Genomic DNA, 19,873 nt, shown 5'->3' on the forward strand with positions numbered 1-19,873 from the left:
CTGTATCTTAATTTTAATTTTTTGATAACAACGACTTTCTCTTACTTTGAAATGCTTTATTATGAGAAGTTTGTCCCAAATGTGACGTTCTCAAAGGAGAGAATAAAAGCACAGGAATTTGTGAGAACGTTTGGTTGTCCTACATTCATCCCTTCCATTGCTCTGTCGCACAGACAGACATTCTGTCATTACTTGAGATTACACCATGTATTGCTTGGTGGTTTTACATTGTTCTTGTTAAATTAGATTTTGTTTTGTTTCGTTTTGCAAAACAGGGCCTCTCTGTGTAGTACGGGTAGGCCTCGATCCTGTAATCCTCCACCCGGCCTCCTCAGTGGCAGGACCACTGGCCGCTATCTCCAGGCCCCTGTTGTAGTTTACAAAAAGCAAGTAGCAGGCACACAGGTGATGAGCCAATCACGTAGCTGCAGGTTCTCTACATAGAAGGGAATGTAGATGTCTGGGAAAAGATACGTTGGTGTCCGGTTTCCAATTGTCTTTTAACCATGTCAAATGATAACCCCTTTCTTTCTCACAGGCTCATTACAAAGCAGACTGGAAGAAAACCCTTGCCAAGGGTTACGACTTGAGACCAGATGCCATTCCCATTGTTGCCGCCAAAAGTTCAAGGAACATTGCTAGTGACGTAAGGAAACCCACGCATGTCTTATAATCCGCATATTGTGCTTGAAATCATGATTATAGAGTGAAACACATGAGAAGATTACAATATAGAAGAATTTATTTATTTCATGAGTGCCAAGGATATTTTCTCATTATTTCACTGAAAATATTTTTTTAAAACTTCATTAAAAATTTACAGATACATTTTCTTTTTAGTTGTGGAAAATTTGAAAGTCTTACTGTTTTCACTGTGAGCTTAAATTTTTTTATTTAGATTTTGTCAAGAAAAAGTCTCAGTCTACCAAAGTATGACTAAGTAAAGTCTCCAAACATTTCAAAAGAATATACTGTTTTAATTTCAGAATTTATTTACACAAGAAACAAATCCAGTGAAACAAGAGAAACTGGGAAGCATTGTAGGTTAGATAACAATGTTTTAATTGTTTTTTAATTATATATCCTGGTTGACTTGATGTAATTATCATAATAGAGTAAGAATTTATTCATTTTAACGTCAATACTTTAATTTGGAGTAGAGTTTTGCTGAAATGGAGTCATGAGTCCATAAAGATTCATTAAAGGTAGTGTAAGTTACTAATGGAAATAAGGTAGAAATGTACAGCTGCTAAAGAAATAAACTTTTCAGGAACCTTTGGGCACATTCAAAGAATCTACTAATGGACAATCTAGATATAAATTGCAAATTATATTATTTATTATTCTCAGAACAAGTCTTATAGTCATCCATTAGAAATATTTTGCAAGTTGTATATTAAAATACTAAAAATATCTTAGGTATTGTCAAATTCAGACTGAACTTGGCCTTTGTATAGATTGTTAAATAAATTCGATTTCTGTCAAACTTCTGTCTGGCCCTCTGTTCCAAATAGTGCAAATACAAGGAGGCCTATGAGAAATCCAGAGGCAAGCAAATCGGCTTTCTCAGTCTTCAGGATGACCCTAAACTGGTTCACTACATGAATGTGGCCAAAATACAATCAGATCGCGAGTATAAGAAGGGCTACGAAGCCAGCAAGACCCGGTACCACACACCTCTGGATATGTTCAGTGTGACCGCAGCCAAGAAGTCTCAGGAAGTTGCCACCAACGCCAACTACAGACAACCCTACCACAATTACACCCTCCTGCCCGACGCCTTGAATGTGGAGCACTCCAGGAACGCCATGCAAATTCAGAGTGACGTATGTGCCAATCAGAAGCTGGGGTGCTTAGTTTTCTGTTTCCATGGGTGTGGGGGAAGAACCAGGGTCACCAGAGACATCTTCATCTTACACCTGACCCAGGGAGTGAAAGAGTTTCATTCCTGTAACTATAATGACCCATCATTGTACACACATTGTGTGTTTGTTAGGCCACCTATGATGTAGTCTGTGAAAAAATTAAGATATACTATAATCTTTCCAATGCAATTTTTAAAATTTCACCCTGTTTTGTTGTTGCTGTTTGTTTTCGTTTTGTTTTGTTTTGTTTTCAATTTAGTCTTACCTAATTGTTTTCTGTTTAACCCACCGTGTAATCCAGGCTGATCTTGAACCCACAATCCCATCTTAGCCTCGTGAGTACTAGGATTATAGCTGTGTATCATCCTTCCTGGCTAAGAAAATTAGTTTTAAAACAAATTGTTATGTTAGGATTTCCAGTTAAAAGCACCATGAATGCAATCACTTCCATAACCACTTTTTTCTAAAAGATAGTAATGAGTAAATGCTAGGTGTTCCCTTCTCTTTGTGATAATAAGTCTTGTAACCAAAGAAACCCAAGGTCTGCTTCTTTCTGAAATGAACTTTCTTTCTTCGTGATAAAGAATCTGTACAAATCTGACTTCACCAACTGGATGAAAGGTATTGGCTGGGTCCCGATAGACTCTTTGGAGGTGGAGAAGGCAAAGAAGGCTGGAGAGATTCTGAGCGAGAGGAAGTATCGCCAGCACCCCGAGAAGCTGAAGTTCACATACGCCATGGACACCATGGAGCAGGCGCTTAACAAAAGCAACAAGTTGACTATGGATAAGGTAAGAGCCCAGGGGCCAGCCTCAGCCTGAGAAGCCTGAAGGGCCCTTTGTGAGTCTTCAGCGCTTTGTCTCATGGTTAGGGGGAAGGAATATGAAGTGTGTGTACATGCATGTGTGTGTATGTATGTATATGTATGTGTATATATTTATGTATGTATGTGTATATATGTATATATAAATACATGCATGCACATTTTTAAAGAATGTTATGGATTTCAGCTTCTAGAGAGCTCTTCTCTATTGACACTTTGCCCAGACTCCACCTGACTGTAAAGCAGAGCAGGATGGCGCCTGTCAGAAGCAGAGCTCTCTTGTCTAACGATAATTTTTCTCATCATCAGGCTTAGCCCCGTCCACCATGCCCTCCTCCTTCTCCCATTATTACAAACCTGTTCCACTGTCGCGTCATGTGCCGACCTTCTCTTTACAGAGGCTGTACACGGAAAAGTGGAACAAAGACAAGACCACCATTCACGTCATGCCTGATACTCCAGACATCTTGCTCTCCAGAGTGAATCAGATCACCATGAGTGATGTAAGTTTATCCTTTGCAAAGAAGTTGGGGGAGGATGCTGAAGGGAGCTAACGCTTGTGGGATGTCTGTCTTTTACATGCCCGCCGTGTTGGAATCGGGAGCTCTGTTGTAACTGAAGTCCCTCCTCCCTGTTGTTTCTCTGGTTCCTGGCTTAGAAACTCTACAAAGCTGGCTGGGAAGAAGAGAAGAAGAAAGGCTACGACCTGAAGCCTGACGCCATCTCAATAAAGGCTGCGAAGGCCTCTAGAGACATTGCCAGTGATGTAAGTTCTGCCACGGGAACACGTTTAGCGTGAGTGATGGTGCAGACAAGCCAGGCTTGTGCCTGACCGTGAGGTAGGGTCAGCTCACTGGCTGGACACACTACCCCAAGATGCTTCCCTTCACGCAGGCCAGATACCCTCTAATCATTTTCTCATTGTTTAAGGTAAAAATGATAAAGTCATATTAAAATAAGTTATGCTAAGAGCATTTGAATTACAAAAGACAATTTTAAGGAAACTTAAGGGTGTGATCTATGTGCTTTACCTATGAAGTCCATGGCCAGCTCTCATCCAAAAGACACACTAAGGATTTACAGTCCTCTGTGTTGGCACAGTGAGGGAGTGAGGACCAAGACACTGCTTCCGAGATTCCTTTCCAATATTTGAAGTACAAAGCCATTGCTTCTTGGCTCTGCTGCCCATCTCTGTCTCAATATAGGAAGCTCTAACTTTCTTCACTTAACACGAAAGTTAGGAGCACCCAGTGAATCACATTCTATTCTCTTACCTGAACCATTTGGATCATCGTTGTGTCTCTTGTCTGTTCACAGTACAAGTACAAGCAGGCTTATGAGCAAGCCAAAGGGAAGCACATTGGTTTCCGCAGCTTGGAAGACGACCCCAAGTTGGTGCACTTCATGCAAGTGGCCAAGATGCAGTCAGACCGGGAGTACAAGAAGGGCTACGAGAAATCCAAGACGTCCTTCCACACCCCGGTGGACATGTTCAGCGTGGTGGCAGCCAAGAAGTCCCAGGAAGTGGCCACCAACGCCAACTACAGGAATATAATCCACACCTACAACATGCTTCCGGATGCCATGAGCTTTGAGTTGGCCAAGAATGTGATGCAGATTCAAAGCGATGTACGTGAGAATGATGCCCGTTTGTAGAGCCATTGCCCACTCCATAAACCGCTCATGAGTGACCTACATCATGATATCTCAACAATCCTGAAAGAAATCCACATGCAGTTTCCTGAAGAGGGAGGGGTCTTATTCATCCCCTTGGGCTGAATTCGTTTTTTTCGTAATGGAAGAAGGGTCTGTTCTAGAAACTAAAATCTAATCTTTCACTCTTGGTGCTGCAGTCACTGTTGGCGGTGGAGGTCAGCAGCAGCAAATTGACTTGATTTTAGAGAACACCCATTGAAGGAAATAAACCTATGTGTGAAAGGCTCTTGGTCACAGGGTGAAAGGGAAAGGCCAGCGTGGTGGTGTATGTATGTCTGTGGTGCCCGTACTCGGGCAGCCCTGGGCTTCGCTCTCGACCAGTTTTCCTCCACCACCTCTGTCCTTGCAGTTGCTTGTGCTGCCCATGGAATGGTGAGGAGGGAGTGACTGAGGAATCCCTGGGAATGGATAGAGGGAAGAGAGAGGGAAGGATTTCAGAGCCATTATTAAATAATATACATTATAAAAATAAACGCAGACCACACCAGGCCAGGCCTAGAGTTCTCGTTGGACTAGGAACCCGGGCTATGAATTTCCAGGGAGACACAGCCATGTCTAAGTGAAAGTACCACACACAGTTACAGGGAGACATGTCTCAGCGGAGGGGGAAACCTCACACAATTTTACCAAGTGCTAACAGGTTTCTAGTGTGCCTTAGGAAATCATAACAATGGTAGATGATCAAACGCTTACTGCTGGAGAGAAAAACCTGATTTTCAGAATTGACCTATCCATGAGGGGATCTGAACCAATTCATCAGTCAGGAGAGTGAATCACGTGGCAGATGAATCCATTTAGTAGTTCCTCACACGTTCCCTTTATGAAGGCGTCAAGAAAAACAAATCAGCAAGACCTCTGCTCATTTGTAATTTCTTGTGTGAAGGAAAGTGAGGAAACGGTGGGCGTTTCACATGCTGCGGGTTGAAAACAAGTGGAAATGAAGGCCTGTCACACACACGTCTGTGATCCGTGGACGCTTGCTCTCTTCTGACCATTGTTTTATCTTCCTCTCTGGTAGAATCAGTACAAGGCGGACTATGCTGACTTCATGAAGGGCATTGGATGGCTCCCGTTGGGCTCCCTGGAAGCGGAGAAAAACAAGAAAGCCATGGAGATCATAAGCGAAAAGAAGTACCGGCAGCACCCAGACACTCTGAAGTACTCCACGCTGATGGACTCCATGAACATGGTTTTGGCTCAGAACAATGCAAAAATCATGAATGACGTAAGTCTTGTGGTGGTGGAGCTGGCCTGGCTGAGAAAGATTCTAGAGACTAGCTGTTGCCCTTCCACTAGAACTCCACCAGCCCTATAAATCACAAGCCACGTGCATGTGTGTGTTACAAACAAGTGCAATATGAACAATTAGTCCTCTTTAACACTGTCAAGTATGCAGGTACTCAGTGGCCCTGTCGAGCTTGGGGCTACCATATTGGTTTATGCAAAACATTTTTATCACAGAAAATTCTACGGGCTAACACTGGGCTAAAGCAAAGACTAGCCACAGACAATGGGCCAGAGCTATGCCATTCACTGTATCTATGAGCAAGTGCATATTAATGTAACATTTTTATCAATATTTGTGGGAAAAAGAAACATGTTCCTTACCCTACAGAAATCTCTGTGTGTGCCAAGACACACGTGTGTGTTTCTTACAGGTTAGAGGTTCTGAAACGAGATGTCAATATGGAATTTGAGTCTTGCAGAAAATTTTTTTTAATGATAGTACCTTAGAAATATTTTAAATATTGGTAAGTGATGTTAAGTGTGTCATTACCTGTAGGAGAGAGGTCTTGAAGTAAAGGACCTGCAATGCAGATTCAACACAGCCTTGGCCAGTGACCAAGAGCAGATGACCAAAAGCTGGTCCTCCCTGGACTAGAAACTTGAGCCGGCACATGTTCAAGCATTGTCATTGCATTAGAAACAGACTGGAAACTACAGATTCATGTCTGTCAATGGAGAACTGATTAAACCAGTTGGATCGTGCCTCTGCAGCTTCCTAGATGGAGAGAATTCTTTTCAGAAGGTTCCAAGATGTCTGATCCATATTTTGTGGCAAAAAAAAAAGCCAGCTCTAAATATTATATGTTCTATGATTTTACTTTTATTTTGAAACAGTATGTTTAGAAAGCTCCAGGAGGGAGTGTCCATCTCTAGGCTTAAGGCAGAGGGGTGGGACACTTTGATTTTCTGTCTTGCACCTTCTTCTCCTTGTTATTTTTCACTTAAGTCCTGAGACCTGTATACACACGATAATGCGCATATGTATAGTGCGATCTTTTTAAGAGTCTTAAATACCACCTTGTACTTTCCCCCCAGCATCTCTATAGACAAGCATGGGAAGCTGACAAGACCAAAGTCCACATCATGCCTGATATCCCCGAGATTGTTTTGGCAAAAGCAAATGCAATTAACATGAGCAATGTAAGTATAATACCCCGGGTGCCATCTTTCTTTGTCGCCTGCTCCCACCAGTAATAGAAAATTAACTCACTGATGTCTCTTAATTTATGAGAGAGAACACTTAAAAACTAATAGACTATTTGCACTTTGTTAAAATCAATCGGTGTCTTTTCCTCTCTGATCTTTGCGCTGCTAAAATTTGGAGCAGGGCTGTTAATGAAGGCTGAGACGACAGCTGTGGTTTTGAAGAACTATTGGATTTCATTTTGGGGAACCCCCCCCCCTTGAACTCAGAGACTTGTCAGGAAGAGAAAGGCTGGGAGCCGAAAGAGAACCCCTGCCTTTGAAAACCCTCCACTAAGCTGTGGAGACGATCCTTTAAAAGGGTTAAAACAATAGAAAGAAAGAAAAAAATGAATGTTTTGAACAAACTGGGACCAGCCCTACAATAAAGCATGTGAAACTGCTGCTGAAAAATGCATCTGATGTTTAATTTCATTTCCTTCTTTTGCTGTCCCTGGTTGCTGGACCTTCTCCAAGATGAGTGGCTTCTTCCTTTTCTTTGTTTGAATTCCACAGAGATTTGGAATTGCTGGTGTTTTTTTATTTGACTGTGGAATTCGCGCAACTATTTATATAAGTAAAGGAGGCCATTGTAAAACTGGGGTGCTCTTTTGGCACGTGAAGATGGCTGGTTTGTAGTCCTTCTTTGCTTCTAATGAGCCAGAAGGAATTGGCTGAGCTTTATCATCTTCATGGAATCTTTTCAACCTCACAGCAATCAGGACCTTTCCTTTTGTAATGATATACTAAAAGCACATTTGAGCTCAAGTAATTGCTTTGTTTTTTTTTTCTCCCACACATAATGATGTTTCTTAGAACATTCAACCATCGACCCACCAATACCACATCTGCCAGACAGAAAGTCTTGCTACGCAACTAGTCAGCCTTCTAGAATAAAACTGGGTTTTTCTTCTCTTTACAGAAACTCTACAAACTGTCTCTGGAAGAATCTAAAAAGAAAGGCTACGACCTCAGAACGGACGCGATTCCTATCAAAGCCGCCAAAGCATCAAGAGATATTGCGAGCGATGTAAGTGTGAAGGGTGGCCAGGAACCAAGCAGAGAAATAGAATCACAAACACAGAGTACATTGCAATATGAAAGCAGAACATTATCCCATGCCTAAGAGCCATAGACTCGCTGTGTTCCACAAAGCCTCTTGACAATGCTTGTGTCTTCTCTGGCCCTACTGGGAAAACGTACAAAGACACCACAGGATTCTGATCATGCTAGGGAGCTCACAGACCTCAGCATCCCCCTCAGGAGGTCTAGGTGAACTCTCTGCTTGTTGGCATCTATATTCGCAGCAGGATACTTTATGTATGTAGTGTCACTGGGCTTTTGATAATTGATGCTGATGATGGCTGCTCTTTAAATAGTAAGGAAACCTGCAACCTAGTTGTTAAAACATTAGTGACTTGGCATCAGCTGTGGTAGGTGAACTCAAGCCACTGAGATGTATGAACCCTATTAACTAGGGCCCCCTGCAGTCTGAGAAAGTTGGTGGACCAGCACAACACTGTCATAAGAAACTTGATCCGTGCCTCAAAACTCTGCTCTCAGAAGCATGTAGTGATGAGGCACACCAGGCTGCGCTCTCTCCTTTGCCCTCCCGTCCTGCATCCTCCCTTCCCCAGTCCCTCCCATTGCTGAGAACCCCTAGTTCTTCCTCTGATACACTGGCTCCTCCCCTGTAACCTTCACACTCAATCTCATGAAGAAAAGACTAAGAAGAACAGTCTGGTTCATTCTCTCTCCTCTATGGAAGCTGGGTAGAAATAGCAACGTTTCTCCTTAGTTTTGTCATCTTGGAGAGAAAAAAAAAATCCTGCAGAATATGAAGCTGCTCCAAAATCATGCTTTGTGTTCTATACACGAGCCGGTTTTCAGCAGCAGGTGACTGACTGGTTTATTTCCCTGGCGGCACTGGACTACTTACACAAAGCTCATTTTTTTGTCCCTCTTTTGCTGCGATCTCCCTGTAACCACAGAGGGTGAGAGCAAGGCAGCGTAGTGCAGGATGGTGTGCACCCCAGTCCTCAGTCACCCCAGGAAGTCACTCAGTGTGTAGTCTTGTATCAAATGGGGCCTGCGGTAAGAACTCTGCTGCCAGGCTCATAAGCAAACGTCAGAAATGTGTTTGGTGCACAGCGGAGCCGTGCACAGCTACCGGTTTTAGGAAGTGCAGAATATTAACCCTAGAATTGTTCTTCACTTATTTTCTTCACAGTATAAATACAAGCACAACTATGAAAAGGAGAAAGGAAAAATGGTTGGCTTCCGCAGTCTGGAGGATGATCCCAAGTTAGTCCATTCCATGCAAGTGGCTAAGATGCAGTCTGATCGAGAGTACAAGAAGAACTACGAGAAGACGAAGACCAGCTACCACACCCCTGCCGACATGCTGAGCGTCACAGCTGCCAAGGACGCCCAAGCCAACATCACCAACACTAACTACAAGCACCTCATTCACAAGTACATCCTCCTCCCAGATGCGATGAACATTGAGCTGACCAGGAATATGAATCACATCCAGAGTGACGTAAGAGACCCTTCCAGCTCAGGGGTGGCTGGGTCCCCGGTGTGGACAGAGACATTGTAATCTTGTATACCACATTTTAGTGTTTTATCTGAAGAAGTAAAGGCAAGTGGTCTCCTTTCTTTATAGAACGAATATAAGCAAGACTACAATGAGTGGTACAAAGGGCTTGGCTGGAGCCCAGCTGGTTCTCTAGAGGTGGAGAAGGCCAAGAAAGCCACTGAATACGCCAGTGACCGGAAGTACCGCCAGCATCCCAGCGGCTTCCAGTTTAAAAAGCTGACCGACTCCATGGACATGGTGCTGGCCAAGCAGAATGCTCATACCATGAATAAGGTAGGGCGAGCACTTCTCTTCCTCCTTCCCAACCAAGAGGTCAACAGGCTATGAGGGAGTTGAACTCGGGTCCCGTATTCTAGGAAGTGGCAAACGATTACAGAGCTTGGCCCTGTACCACATTTCAATGTCTGTCTCTTGCAATGCCTTCCCTTATTGTTCTAATTGGGTTAGAAATTGCCTGTGTTTTCAGTACATTTATCCTAAGTACCCTCATTCCATTCTAAAAATGGAAAAGACACAAAATATTATTTTTCCAAATCTGACATTACAGCCAGGTGTCACAGAACACACCTGTAATCCTGGCAGTTAGAAGGCTCCGGCTCTCGATATATAGATGGGTAGATAGATATAGATATAGATACAGTACTATATGTATTGTTTTCCTTTAGAAAAAGCATATAAATTCGTTCTTAACATCTCTTCTGAATCGCATTTTTCCTTTTTCTAGTTCAAACAAAGTGCATTTGAATATTCTGTTTATCTTCTTTTTTGTTTATCCTTAACCATTATTCAGACTTGAAATGTCTCTCCTCCCATTTCCTAGCATTTATACACCGTTGACTGGAATAAAGATAAAACCAAGATTCATGTGATGCCAGATACACCAGATATTTTGCAAGCCAAGCAGAATCAGACACTGTACAGCCAGGTAGGTGAAGCTTGTATGTTGATGACATGTTTTGTCTCGAAGCATACTTACTTCGAAACTGATGTAATAGGAAACAGCTGGTGTAAATGCTGAAGCAACGGAAGTGAATCAAACTCCTCATTCTAGAGGGCTTTCAAGACCCTGTTAGGAGCAAGGGTCCTGGTTGTGGGCTCTAAGGAGGCAGGGCTACACCTGTCCAATCACCATGCTCATTGCGCTTAGTGCAAAGGGGAGTTGCCATAAATAACGACTGAAACATAGAGTTATGTCAAACGGACCTGATGCAAGCTTTGACTTTGGTATCTGTGTGTTCCTTGATACTGGAAGAACCACCTATTCTGAAGTTTGTTTCCAGCCGGGCGGTGGTGGCGCACGCCTTTAATTCCAGCACTTGGTAGGCAGAGGCAGGCAGATCTCTGTGAGTTCGAGACCAGCCTGGTCTACAAGAGCTAGTTCCAGGACAGGCTCTAAAACCACAGAGAAACCCTGTCTCGAAAAACAAAAACAAAAACAAAAACAAAAAAAAAGAATGAAGTTTGTTTCCGTCCCTACTAAAATCAGGAATCAGGACCTTAAAAGTACCTGTGATATTGGATGGCCATGAGCAAAAAATGAGAGACCCCATAAGGTGCACAGCACAGCACCCAGCAGGCAGAGAGTCTTAAATGATGAGTTTGCTACGGTGCTTTTAATACATCGTCAACAAGTTTGACTGGAATGGCTAGCTCATTTATTGAAACTTCCAAAAGGCGTTTATTACTTTTATCATGTAGGTAGTCGAAATGGTGTGACCTGATTTTCTTTTTTAATTATTTATCGCCAGTGTTTAAAACAGTGGCCCTAGACTGTTGTTAGCTGCTGGAAGGAAGCTACCTTATAAACCCGGTAGGACTGGATCGTGGCTAAATAGTAGATGCTGTGTCCAGATACACCATCAGCCCAAAATGAAATGAAAGACTAAGCTAGATCCCATGATGCTGGTGTCAGTTCTGAGTCTATTGTCATCACCTGCTTGATTTTATCTGCATGTAGAGTCAGAGTAGTTGATTTTAGGGTTCTGTATTCACTCTCTACACACGCCTGGGCTTGTCTGCAATTTTAACAAGAAATAGCACTAAATAGAGTCTCTTTACTTTTCAGAAATTCTATAGACTTGGTTGGGAAGAGGCTCTGAAGAAAGGCTATGATCTCCCTGTCGATGCAATCTCTGTCCAGCTGGCCAAGACGTCAAGGGACATCGCTAGCGACGTAGGTCCTGGTGGGGGCAGAAGGCTGCACTTTCAGCTGGGTGGGCCATGGGGTGTTGGTTACTTTAGAAATGGACTTCTGTTCCTTCACCTCTTTCTACCCTAGCTACCCAGAGCTGTCTTTCCCCCCTCTTCACCTCTTTCTACCCTAGCTACCCAGAGCTGTCTTTCCCCCCCTTTCCTCAAATGTCTAACCACCTGGTGTCCTCTAACACCTAGCACAATGAGGCGCTCTTCCAGATAGTACAAAGAAGCTAGACGTTGTGAGATTCTCATGCTAAAGTTAATATTCCTGTTTTCTATTGGTCTATTTTAGACAAATTGAGACCAGATAACAAATCAACGTTAGCAACTGATGTTGATAGTTTTTACCTGCATATGTCTAAAAATTAGCCATCAGTCACTTTGTTAGCCCCTCCTTGCACTTGCATAATTATAGCAAATTAGCTCTAGGGTTGAAAATCCCAAAAGGCTCACTTTACACTTTGTTGACTATTCAGAGATCTGGTTCATAGAAAAATGCCATTTGTGCCCCAAAGGGCAGATTCCTCATAGGGCTGGAAAAGTTGAAACTTACTCATTCAGTTTTGGAAAAAATATGCTTCATTTGCACATAAATAAATATTTCATTGTGCTCATCCCCAAAACACACTAGAAGAAATGCAAATCGTCCTGGGTGGTCGAGCTAGCTCTGTGGGTAAAGGAGCCTGCCAGCAAGCCTGGCAGTCTGAATCCAATCCCTGGAGCCCACGTGATGGAAGGAGCGGAGAGAACTGACTCCCACAGATTATCTTCTGACCTCCACATACACACTGTGGCGTGCGTGTACCCACACATGGACACATGCACATGAGTGAATAAATAAATGTCTTAGTAAAATTAATTTATAGTGCTTGGTTTATAGTGGCAAAGCCTGTGGCTGAACCTGACAGCCTGGGTTTGATCCTAGAGATCCATCCACATGAAGAAAATGATTACCACAAATTATCTTCTGACCACTACATGCATGCTATAGCAGAAGTGTCTCTCCCTTTCTCTCCCTCTCTCCCTTTCTCTCCCTCTCTCCCTTTCTCTCCCTCTCTGTTTTTTATAGTTATAAAAACTTCTAAGGTTCTTAGTTTTAGAGAATGAATTACCAAAATTTCTTAGGGACACACAGCCTCTTAAAACTTTTAAAATATACACTGATTTGCAAGTCAGGTGTATTGGCCCACACCTTTAATCCCAGCTCTCAGAGCTCTGTGAGGCCAGCCTGGTCGACATAGTGAGTTTCAGAAAAGCCAGAGCTATACAGTGAGGCATTGACTCAAAAACAGACAACAACAGCAGCAACAAATAAAAACCCAACAGCAAAGATGATTTGTTTCCACACATGGGCTGAACAGAAGGGGAGAAAGAGAGCCTAAACCCCAGAATCTGAGAAGAAATTCAAAGGATACAGGGGGGATATCTATCTAATTCAATTGTGACACTCTAGAAATACAGGAAATAATTTGGACTCTCTGGCTTTCAGATCAAGACCTCATTAAATCGAACCGAAATAATGATGAAACTACATGATAAAACCAACTCATTTTCCTTTAGTGCTGTATGCTAATGAGAACCTAGCAATTGAAAGGGCATCGACAATTTCCCAGCAACCCAGTGGCCAATAGTTCCTCATTCCTTTTCTTGCAAATCCACTTGAAAGTTCGTAGTTAAATTAGCTATGTGTGAACTTTCCCACCGCAGGAGAAATTATTTTCCCTCTCAGCTCCCAATGGCTCTGTACCATTTCATAGAATTTTCGAGGCAGGCTTTAAGTGTGTAATTGCATAAGTTAAATGAATAGAATTTAGAGTTGGGAGGTAGAACGGTTATTCTGTTCAGTCATTTGCCAAAATCTGCCTTCTCTTCATGCGTGGTGTGGAGAGAGGATGAAGTGCTTGGATCTGTGGATACTCACACGCAGAGGACATGCATGGTCCTTAGAACGGGAGTTTTCTCAGTTGGACTGTGCTGAGTTATTATCAGACTTCTTACTGTTGGTGTGAGGTATTCTATCCATCAATGCCAAGTCTGTGTTCTGGAATAGCACAAAGTAGCTTGTTTTTTCTTCTATTTGACATTTCTTCAAACATCTCTGTCTCCTTATTCTCCTTTGGTTTTAGTTTTGGAACTGTGTTGGTCTTCTATGAGCAGTTCATTCTGTGATTTGTTTTGCTTTAGTGTTTTGTTGAGACAGGAGCTCAGGCAGCTTAAATAGGTTTCTGGCAAAGCTTATCTGTGCTCCCTACAGAGAGATGGCTCTACTTTTTTATAAGCAATTTTGCCAGACTGTCCATATCAAGGGCTGTGTTGGATAGGTTTGTATGACTCTGTTCAGAACCCCTTACAGAGACAAGAAGGAAAAGACACTGGGATTTGATTCAGTTCCCATCATGGCAAAGAAGGCAGGGTGAGCACCTCGGTTTCCATCCCTGCAAACCAGAAAGCTGAAGATGGGAGAGCTGACAGTCAGCTTTCTCCTTGTTCTTTTTCATTCGGACCAGGCCCTGGTCCATGGGGCTCCATGACCCATATGCAGAATGGGACTTTCCCCTTCTGGAAACGCCCTCACAAATATACCCAGAGGCTTACCTTCAATCTTTTAGATGATTCTATAGTCACTCAAATTGATAATGCAGATCAACAATCACAACGATATAGTCAACTTCAAATCCAGAGTAGTTGAAATGTATGTATTTGGAGGGAGCAAAGCCTATGTCTGTGAGGCCCACTATGTGTTCAGAGACTGACATGAAGTTACCATCATTGCACTTACTAGCCGTGTTGTCTTTTAACGGTAATGTAATTTCTCCAACTAAATAAAAGCTCTGGACTTTACTTTTGTTATCTCAGATTTATATAGCTTATTTTCGCCTACTTGACAAGATGTTGAGTTCTTATGTAATTTATTTTTCTAACGAAAATATCAAAGTATTCCCATCTGTGCCTATAAGATATAGATCCCAATCTAGACAAAACTATATAATATGATCTTGTAAAAATTCTGTAATTTACATTTTAGCATGCTCACCAGATCATATACCTTTATAATTTTTCTGTCGTTCAGCCCCCATTTTTTCATAAGCATGTGACAAGGATTTTGCTGAATGTTATCCTCAGTTCAGCCACACAATGTCTGGCACATATTCCTGCCTTTGGAAAGAACTAATTTCTCATGATAATCTCCCTTGATATTCAACTGCATTCGTTCTTTAGATAGATCTAATTAAACAGGACTTACTTAAGGAAGAAAACATTTCCTATTAGGTTAGCTCAGAAATCATTCTTTCACATCTGTGTTGGGGGAAAAATATAACAACAAAGAAAGTTGAGTTAACTTAGCTTTTGTTTATATTATTAAAAGACTGTTTTCTGATTTCAGTTTAAATATAAGCAAGGCTACCGGAAACAACTGGGACACCATATTGGATTCCTGAGTGTGCAAGATGACCCAAAGCTCGTGCTATCTATGAATGTAGCCAAAATGCAGAGTGAACGAGAATATAAGAAGGACTTTGAGAAGTGGAAAACCAAATACACCAGTCCCGTGGACATGCTGGGTGTGGTGCTGGCCAAGAAGTGCCAGGCCTTGGTGAGCGATGTGGACTACAGGAACTACCTACACCAGTGGACATGCCTGCCTGACCAGAATGATGTCATCCAAGCTAAAAAAGTCTATGAGCTGCAAAGTGAGGTCAGTGTCTATCAAATTTGTTAACTTAAAATTATCCCATGAATTGATAGCTATTTATATGAAAAAACAGATTGGAAAGAGGAATTATCATCACTGACCACCTAAAACACACTGGTGTGTCATGGTGAAGATGAAGATGAGATTTGATGGCTTGTTTTGTTTTTTCCTAGAACATGTACAAATCTGACCTTGAGTGGCTGAGAGGCATAGGATGGAGCCCCTTGGGTTCTTTGGAAGCCGAAAAGAACAAGCGGGCTTCGGAAATCATCAGTGAGAAGAAGTATCGCCAACCTCCGGACAGAAATAAGTTCACCAGCATCCCCGACGCCATGGACATAGTTCTGGCGAAGACAAATGCCAAGAACAGGAGCGATGTGAGTATTTGTTAGAAATTGACAAGTTTATAGTGCTTGCTATCCAGCAGTTAGGAGCACTTCTTAGTTCTGACCTGATGCATAAGACTGTATTTTATAACTGACAGCTCCTCTCGTCCTAACCAAGCACTCACAGACACTCCACAGTTTTGTTTTCCAAAGGCTGTAGCAGACGTGAGCCGGCAGGCTTCTTTCTGCCTCCATTCCCCCTTCCTTCTCTTTGGAACTTTGCGACACACTTTGGTTTTGTTTCTTCCCTGAATGTTGCTTCTTTTTTTAGAATTTTAGCTTTCTTGAGAAAGGAACAAAAAGCTCTGAACTGAGAAGATAAGCAAGGGAGGAGGGTAGACCATAAAGCTGACCAGCCCGTGCTGAACAGTGTGTCATAGTTACAGGGATTTGACAGTATCTAGAAACTTCTTTCCCTTTGCTTGTGCCAACTTGGAGGTGGCATGATACTGGCCTCTAGTGGATAGAAAGCAGGGATGCTGCTAAAAATCCCATGAGACAGAAGACTGTCCCCTACAATTAAGAGCCACCCAGTGTCCAACACCAGCTACTATAAGGCTAAAAAAGGAGTGGCACTTTTAGCAGAAAGATTGGTGAAGAACTTGAGAAAGTATATATTAATATTAAAGAGCCTTGTTTCATTTTGGTCCTGAAGGCCTAATTAACTCCTCTTGGCCATCTGCATGATAGAAAGCATATTCATACAGAGATAGGTCCCATCCCTTTGAATGTCCCACGCTGTACATCTCAAAGGGAACTTGGCAAGTCTAAGGAATTAATAAAACCTTGAAAATGTTCATACTGAAATGACCCAGCGGATAAAGGCACCTGCTACCAAGTTTGCTGACTTGTGTGTGATCCCTGGAGCCTACATGGTGAACAAGAACCCACTCCTCCAAGTTGTCCTCTTGCCTCCATGTGCAAGTCATGACACCTGAAACCCCCACCCCTATCACCAACGTGTGTGCATGTGCATGTATGCACATGCATGTACACACACACACACACTGTAAATAAATGTAATGAGAAAATAATTTTGAGACAGCTTCTCATTATGTAGCTCTGCCTGGCCTCAAACTCAAGAGATCTGTCTGACTCCCCAGGCAAATGCTAGGATTAAGGTAGGCACTACCACATGTAGTGAAAAATATAAGTTTATATTTGAATAACTTCAGGCATACATAGAAGTTCAAAAAAACTATAAGTTACATATTTTCACCCAGATTCCAAAAACCTTAACATCTTAACACATTTCTATTCTGTCTCTTTATCCTTCTTCCTTTCTTCTCTCCCATATCTGTGAGAAACTACACTGCTTCATGACACCCTATTACCCCCAACCTTCAGCGTGTGTGTCATGAAAATAAGAATGTGCTCTTACAAAAGCACTTTGGAATTATCGAAGTCATGGAATCAATGTTGACACAATGCTGTCTATAGAACTTATTCAGTTTTATGTGACCAGAAGAATAGCTCTGTGGGTGAGGCACATGCCACTGAACCTGATGGCCAACATTCGGTCCCCAAGACCCTCATGGTGAAAGGAGAAAAACCATACCCTACGTTACCCTGTGACCTCCACACATGTGCTATGGAATCTCTCTCTCTCTCTCTCTCTCTCTCTCTCTCTCTCTCTCTCTCCCTCCCTCCCTCCCTCCCTCCCTCCCTCCCTCCCTCCCTCCCTCCCTCTCACACACACACACTAAATGTTAAAAAACAAAAATAATTTATTCAGTTTCACTACAAATACCCTTTACAGTAAAGGAACAATGTTTCCCTGGCTAATGAAGCAATGTGAGGTCACATTTATTTGCCGTGTCTTTATTCTTACTCTGGACCGTTCCCTTACTACCCCTCCATCTTCTGAATCTTTGGTGTTGGTGACAGGCACAGAGTCTCCTTCACCTTGGGTTTTCCAAGGTGTCCTCACAATTCATATCATGTCTTTCCAAGAGGAAGCCCCACACTGTGTCCCCCTTGGGTCCCATGACGGGAGGACCCAGGACATCAAGTAGTTGTCCTGTTGCTGATCATTTGAACTTTTATCACTTCCGTAAAGTGGCACTGCCAGATTCTTCACTCTTAAGTTGATCATTTTATCCCTTGGAAAAAAGATTGAAGACTTTTTCTCACTATGTATCCCTGGGTGACGTGGCTCTCACTATGTATATGTAGAACAGGCTGGCCGCAAGCTCACAGAGAGGCCTGCCTCTGCTTCTCAAGTGCTGGGATTGAAGACATGCAATACCACATTTGGCAAAATATCATTGCATGCACTGGAAATGGGGTTCAAAACTTGTAATTGATAAATATCTTGTTGATAAAATTTGATAGTGTGTAAATATCCTATTTTTCAAATGTTTACTTTAAGTAAATTATTTGAATTCCATTGATCTTCTGTTGAAGACAGGTATGAAGATTTTAGGACATTCAAGAGATTTTGATAAATTTTAAGACTGTCTCTTTTGGGAATCCCAAAATCTCTGTCAATTTACTTATCCTCCCAAATAATTGTATGTAGTAACTATAAATAGTAAACCAACTGAGGACTAAGATTCCCCTAGTTCCAGGACATAACCTGGATAGATCATCTTTTGATGGGGTATTTTGAAGGCCAAAAAAATCGGAGAGTGCTATGCTATTTGATAGGGTCAGCAAAGTTTTATTATATATATTTATTTCTATACACAGTACCTATCATTTCAAAAGGATGATCCGTACTCTAAATTTGAAGGTAGTTGTATTTCAGATAAGAAAACCGTGTCTGTTTTCTGCTTATATCGTTGTCTTATTTTTTATCAATTATAATGTTCAGTGTGCATGAACCTAATGCTCCCCACCATGATCTTGGACCCTGACAATCCCCTGACAAAATGGTTGTTTCTCATTTTAGAGACTTTATAGAGAAGCCTGGGACAAGGACAAGACGCAGATTCACATCATGCCTGACACTCCTGACATCGTTTTGGCTAAGGCGAACTTGATCAACACAAGTGATGTGAGTGTCCAAGTTCATAGTGCCTTCCTGGCAAACTCTGTCGGCTGCATCTCAGTCGGCCAAGTGGTCTGGATATTTTTTTTTTGAATACCCAAGTCATTTTAGTTAGCAGACTATGAATGACTCAGGCTCCTTATTTGGTTGGGGTTTGCTTATCCAGTGCTGGTACTCACCATTTCAAACAGCATTGGAGCTGGAACACAGATCTCTCTATTTTTGCATTTCTTCATTACGTGTATTATTATCAAAATGAAATGTTTATACCATTTTCACCCTCCCCTGTGTGGGCAGAAACAATTATTATTGGACCTGCACTGTTTACAATGTTTTATGCTTGATGAATAGATTCTAGATGAAATTTTGAACAAGTTAACAATCCATTAGAGAAAATTTTCATTTTTACCAATTATTTTGCTGCCAAATGTTAACCCTTGAAATGTATGGATGTAAAAAGTAAACATTTAAAATACAAATTCTGAACCCCAATAAGGTGACTTTAACATTAAAGAATATAGGGCTGTATTCCTACAAAGACTAAAATATGAACAAAAAGTCTAAGAATAGTCAATAGCCATCTTAAACCATATGGCTTCTGGAGAAAAATATGTTTGAATATATTCTCAATTATCCAGTTATGTCACAGTCTGAATGGGCAAATTATAAACACGTAAGTTTTAAAATTCAGTACTTAAACTTTAAAGTATTTTTTTTCAATTATGAAGGACCATATTACCTCCAGGTGCCAGTCCTTCTTTTGATGGTCCTGTGTCATGACGTAGGAATGTTAGCTACCCGGAAGCAGTATCCTCTCACTGTTTTTCCCATAGGAGGAGTAAGATTGAAAGACTTTCCCTTGTCTACAGCAACTTCTCACAGAACACAACATAAACTGGAAGATACCACCAAAACAATAATTCATGTCTCTGTCAGCTAGCTCCTGTTGCCTTCTCTAAAGCACTTGGGAAGAGCTGGCATTTAATTTTGTGCATTTGGTAGTCAAGGAGCTTTAAAATTTAGAGCAGGATCATTAGCAATCCATGGGCATAATATCCAGTTACACTGAAGCAGTCGAGACCATAGAGGCTCTTCTCATGGACTCTTGAAGTAGATAGTACATTGGCTTC

The 19,873-nt window shown here is 41.9% G+C and overlaps 1 protein-coding gene across 19 annotated transcripts in view; it reads left to right on the forward strand.

Moving 5' to 3' along the window:
* Neb (nebulin) overlaps window positions 1-19,873 on the forward strand; it is a 186,466-nt gene that overhangs the window by 53,496 nt on the left and 113,097 nt on the right. For all 19 annotated transcript variants that reach the window (XM_057755442.1, XM_057755424.1, XM_057755423.1 and 16 more), the window contains 16 exons: window positions 539-646; window positions 1,515-1,826; window positions 2,450-2,656; window positions 3,087-3,191; window positions 3,347-3,454; window positions 4,006-4,317; window positions 5,423-5,629; window positions 6,727-6,831; window positions 7,796-7,903; window positions 9,104-9,415; window positions 9,542-9,748; window positions 10,296-10,400; window positions 11,541-11,648; window positions 15,057-15,368; window positions 15,539-15,742; window positions 18,645-18,749. In XM_057755442.1, the coding sequence (XP_057611425.1) occupies window positions 539-646; window positions 1,515-1,826; window positions 2,450-2,656; window positions 3,087-3,191; window positions 3,347-3,454; window positions 4,006-4,317; window positions 5,423-5,629; window positions 6,727-6,831; window positions 7,796-7,903; window positions 9,104-9,415; window positions 9,542-9,748; window positions 10,296-10,400; window positions 11,541-11,648; window positions 15,057-15,368; window positions 15,539-15,742; window positions 18,645-18,749 (2,925 nt within the window). The remainder of the gene's footprint in view (window positions 1-538; window positions 647-1,514; window positions 1,827-2,449; window positions 2,657-3,086; window positions 3,192-3,346; window positions 3,455-4,005; window positions 4,318-5,422; window positions 5,630-6,726; window positions 6,832-7,795; window positions 7,904-9,103; window positions 9,416-9,541; window positions 9,749-10,295; window positions 10,401-11,540; window positions 11,649-15,056; window positions 15,369-15,538; window positions 15,743-18,644; window positions 18,750-19,873) is intronic.

This window comes from Chionomys nivalis, chromosome 22 (assembly GCF_950005125.1).
Source record: "Chionomys nivalis chromosome 22, mChiNiv1.1, whole genome shotgun sequence".
Lineage (NCBI taxonomy): Eukaryota > Metazoa > Chordata > Mammalia > Rodentia > Cricetidae > Chionomys > Chionomys nivalis.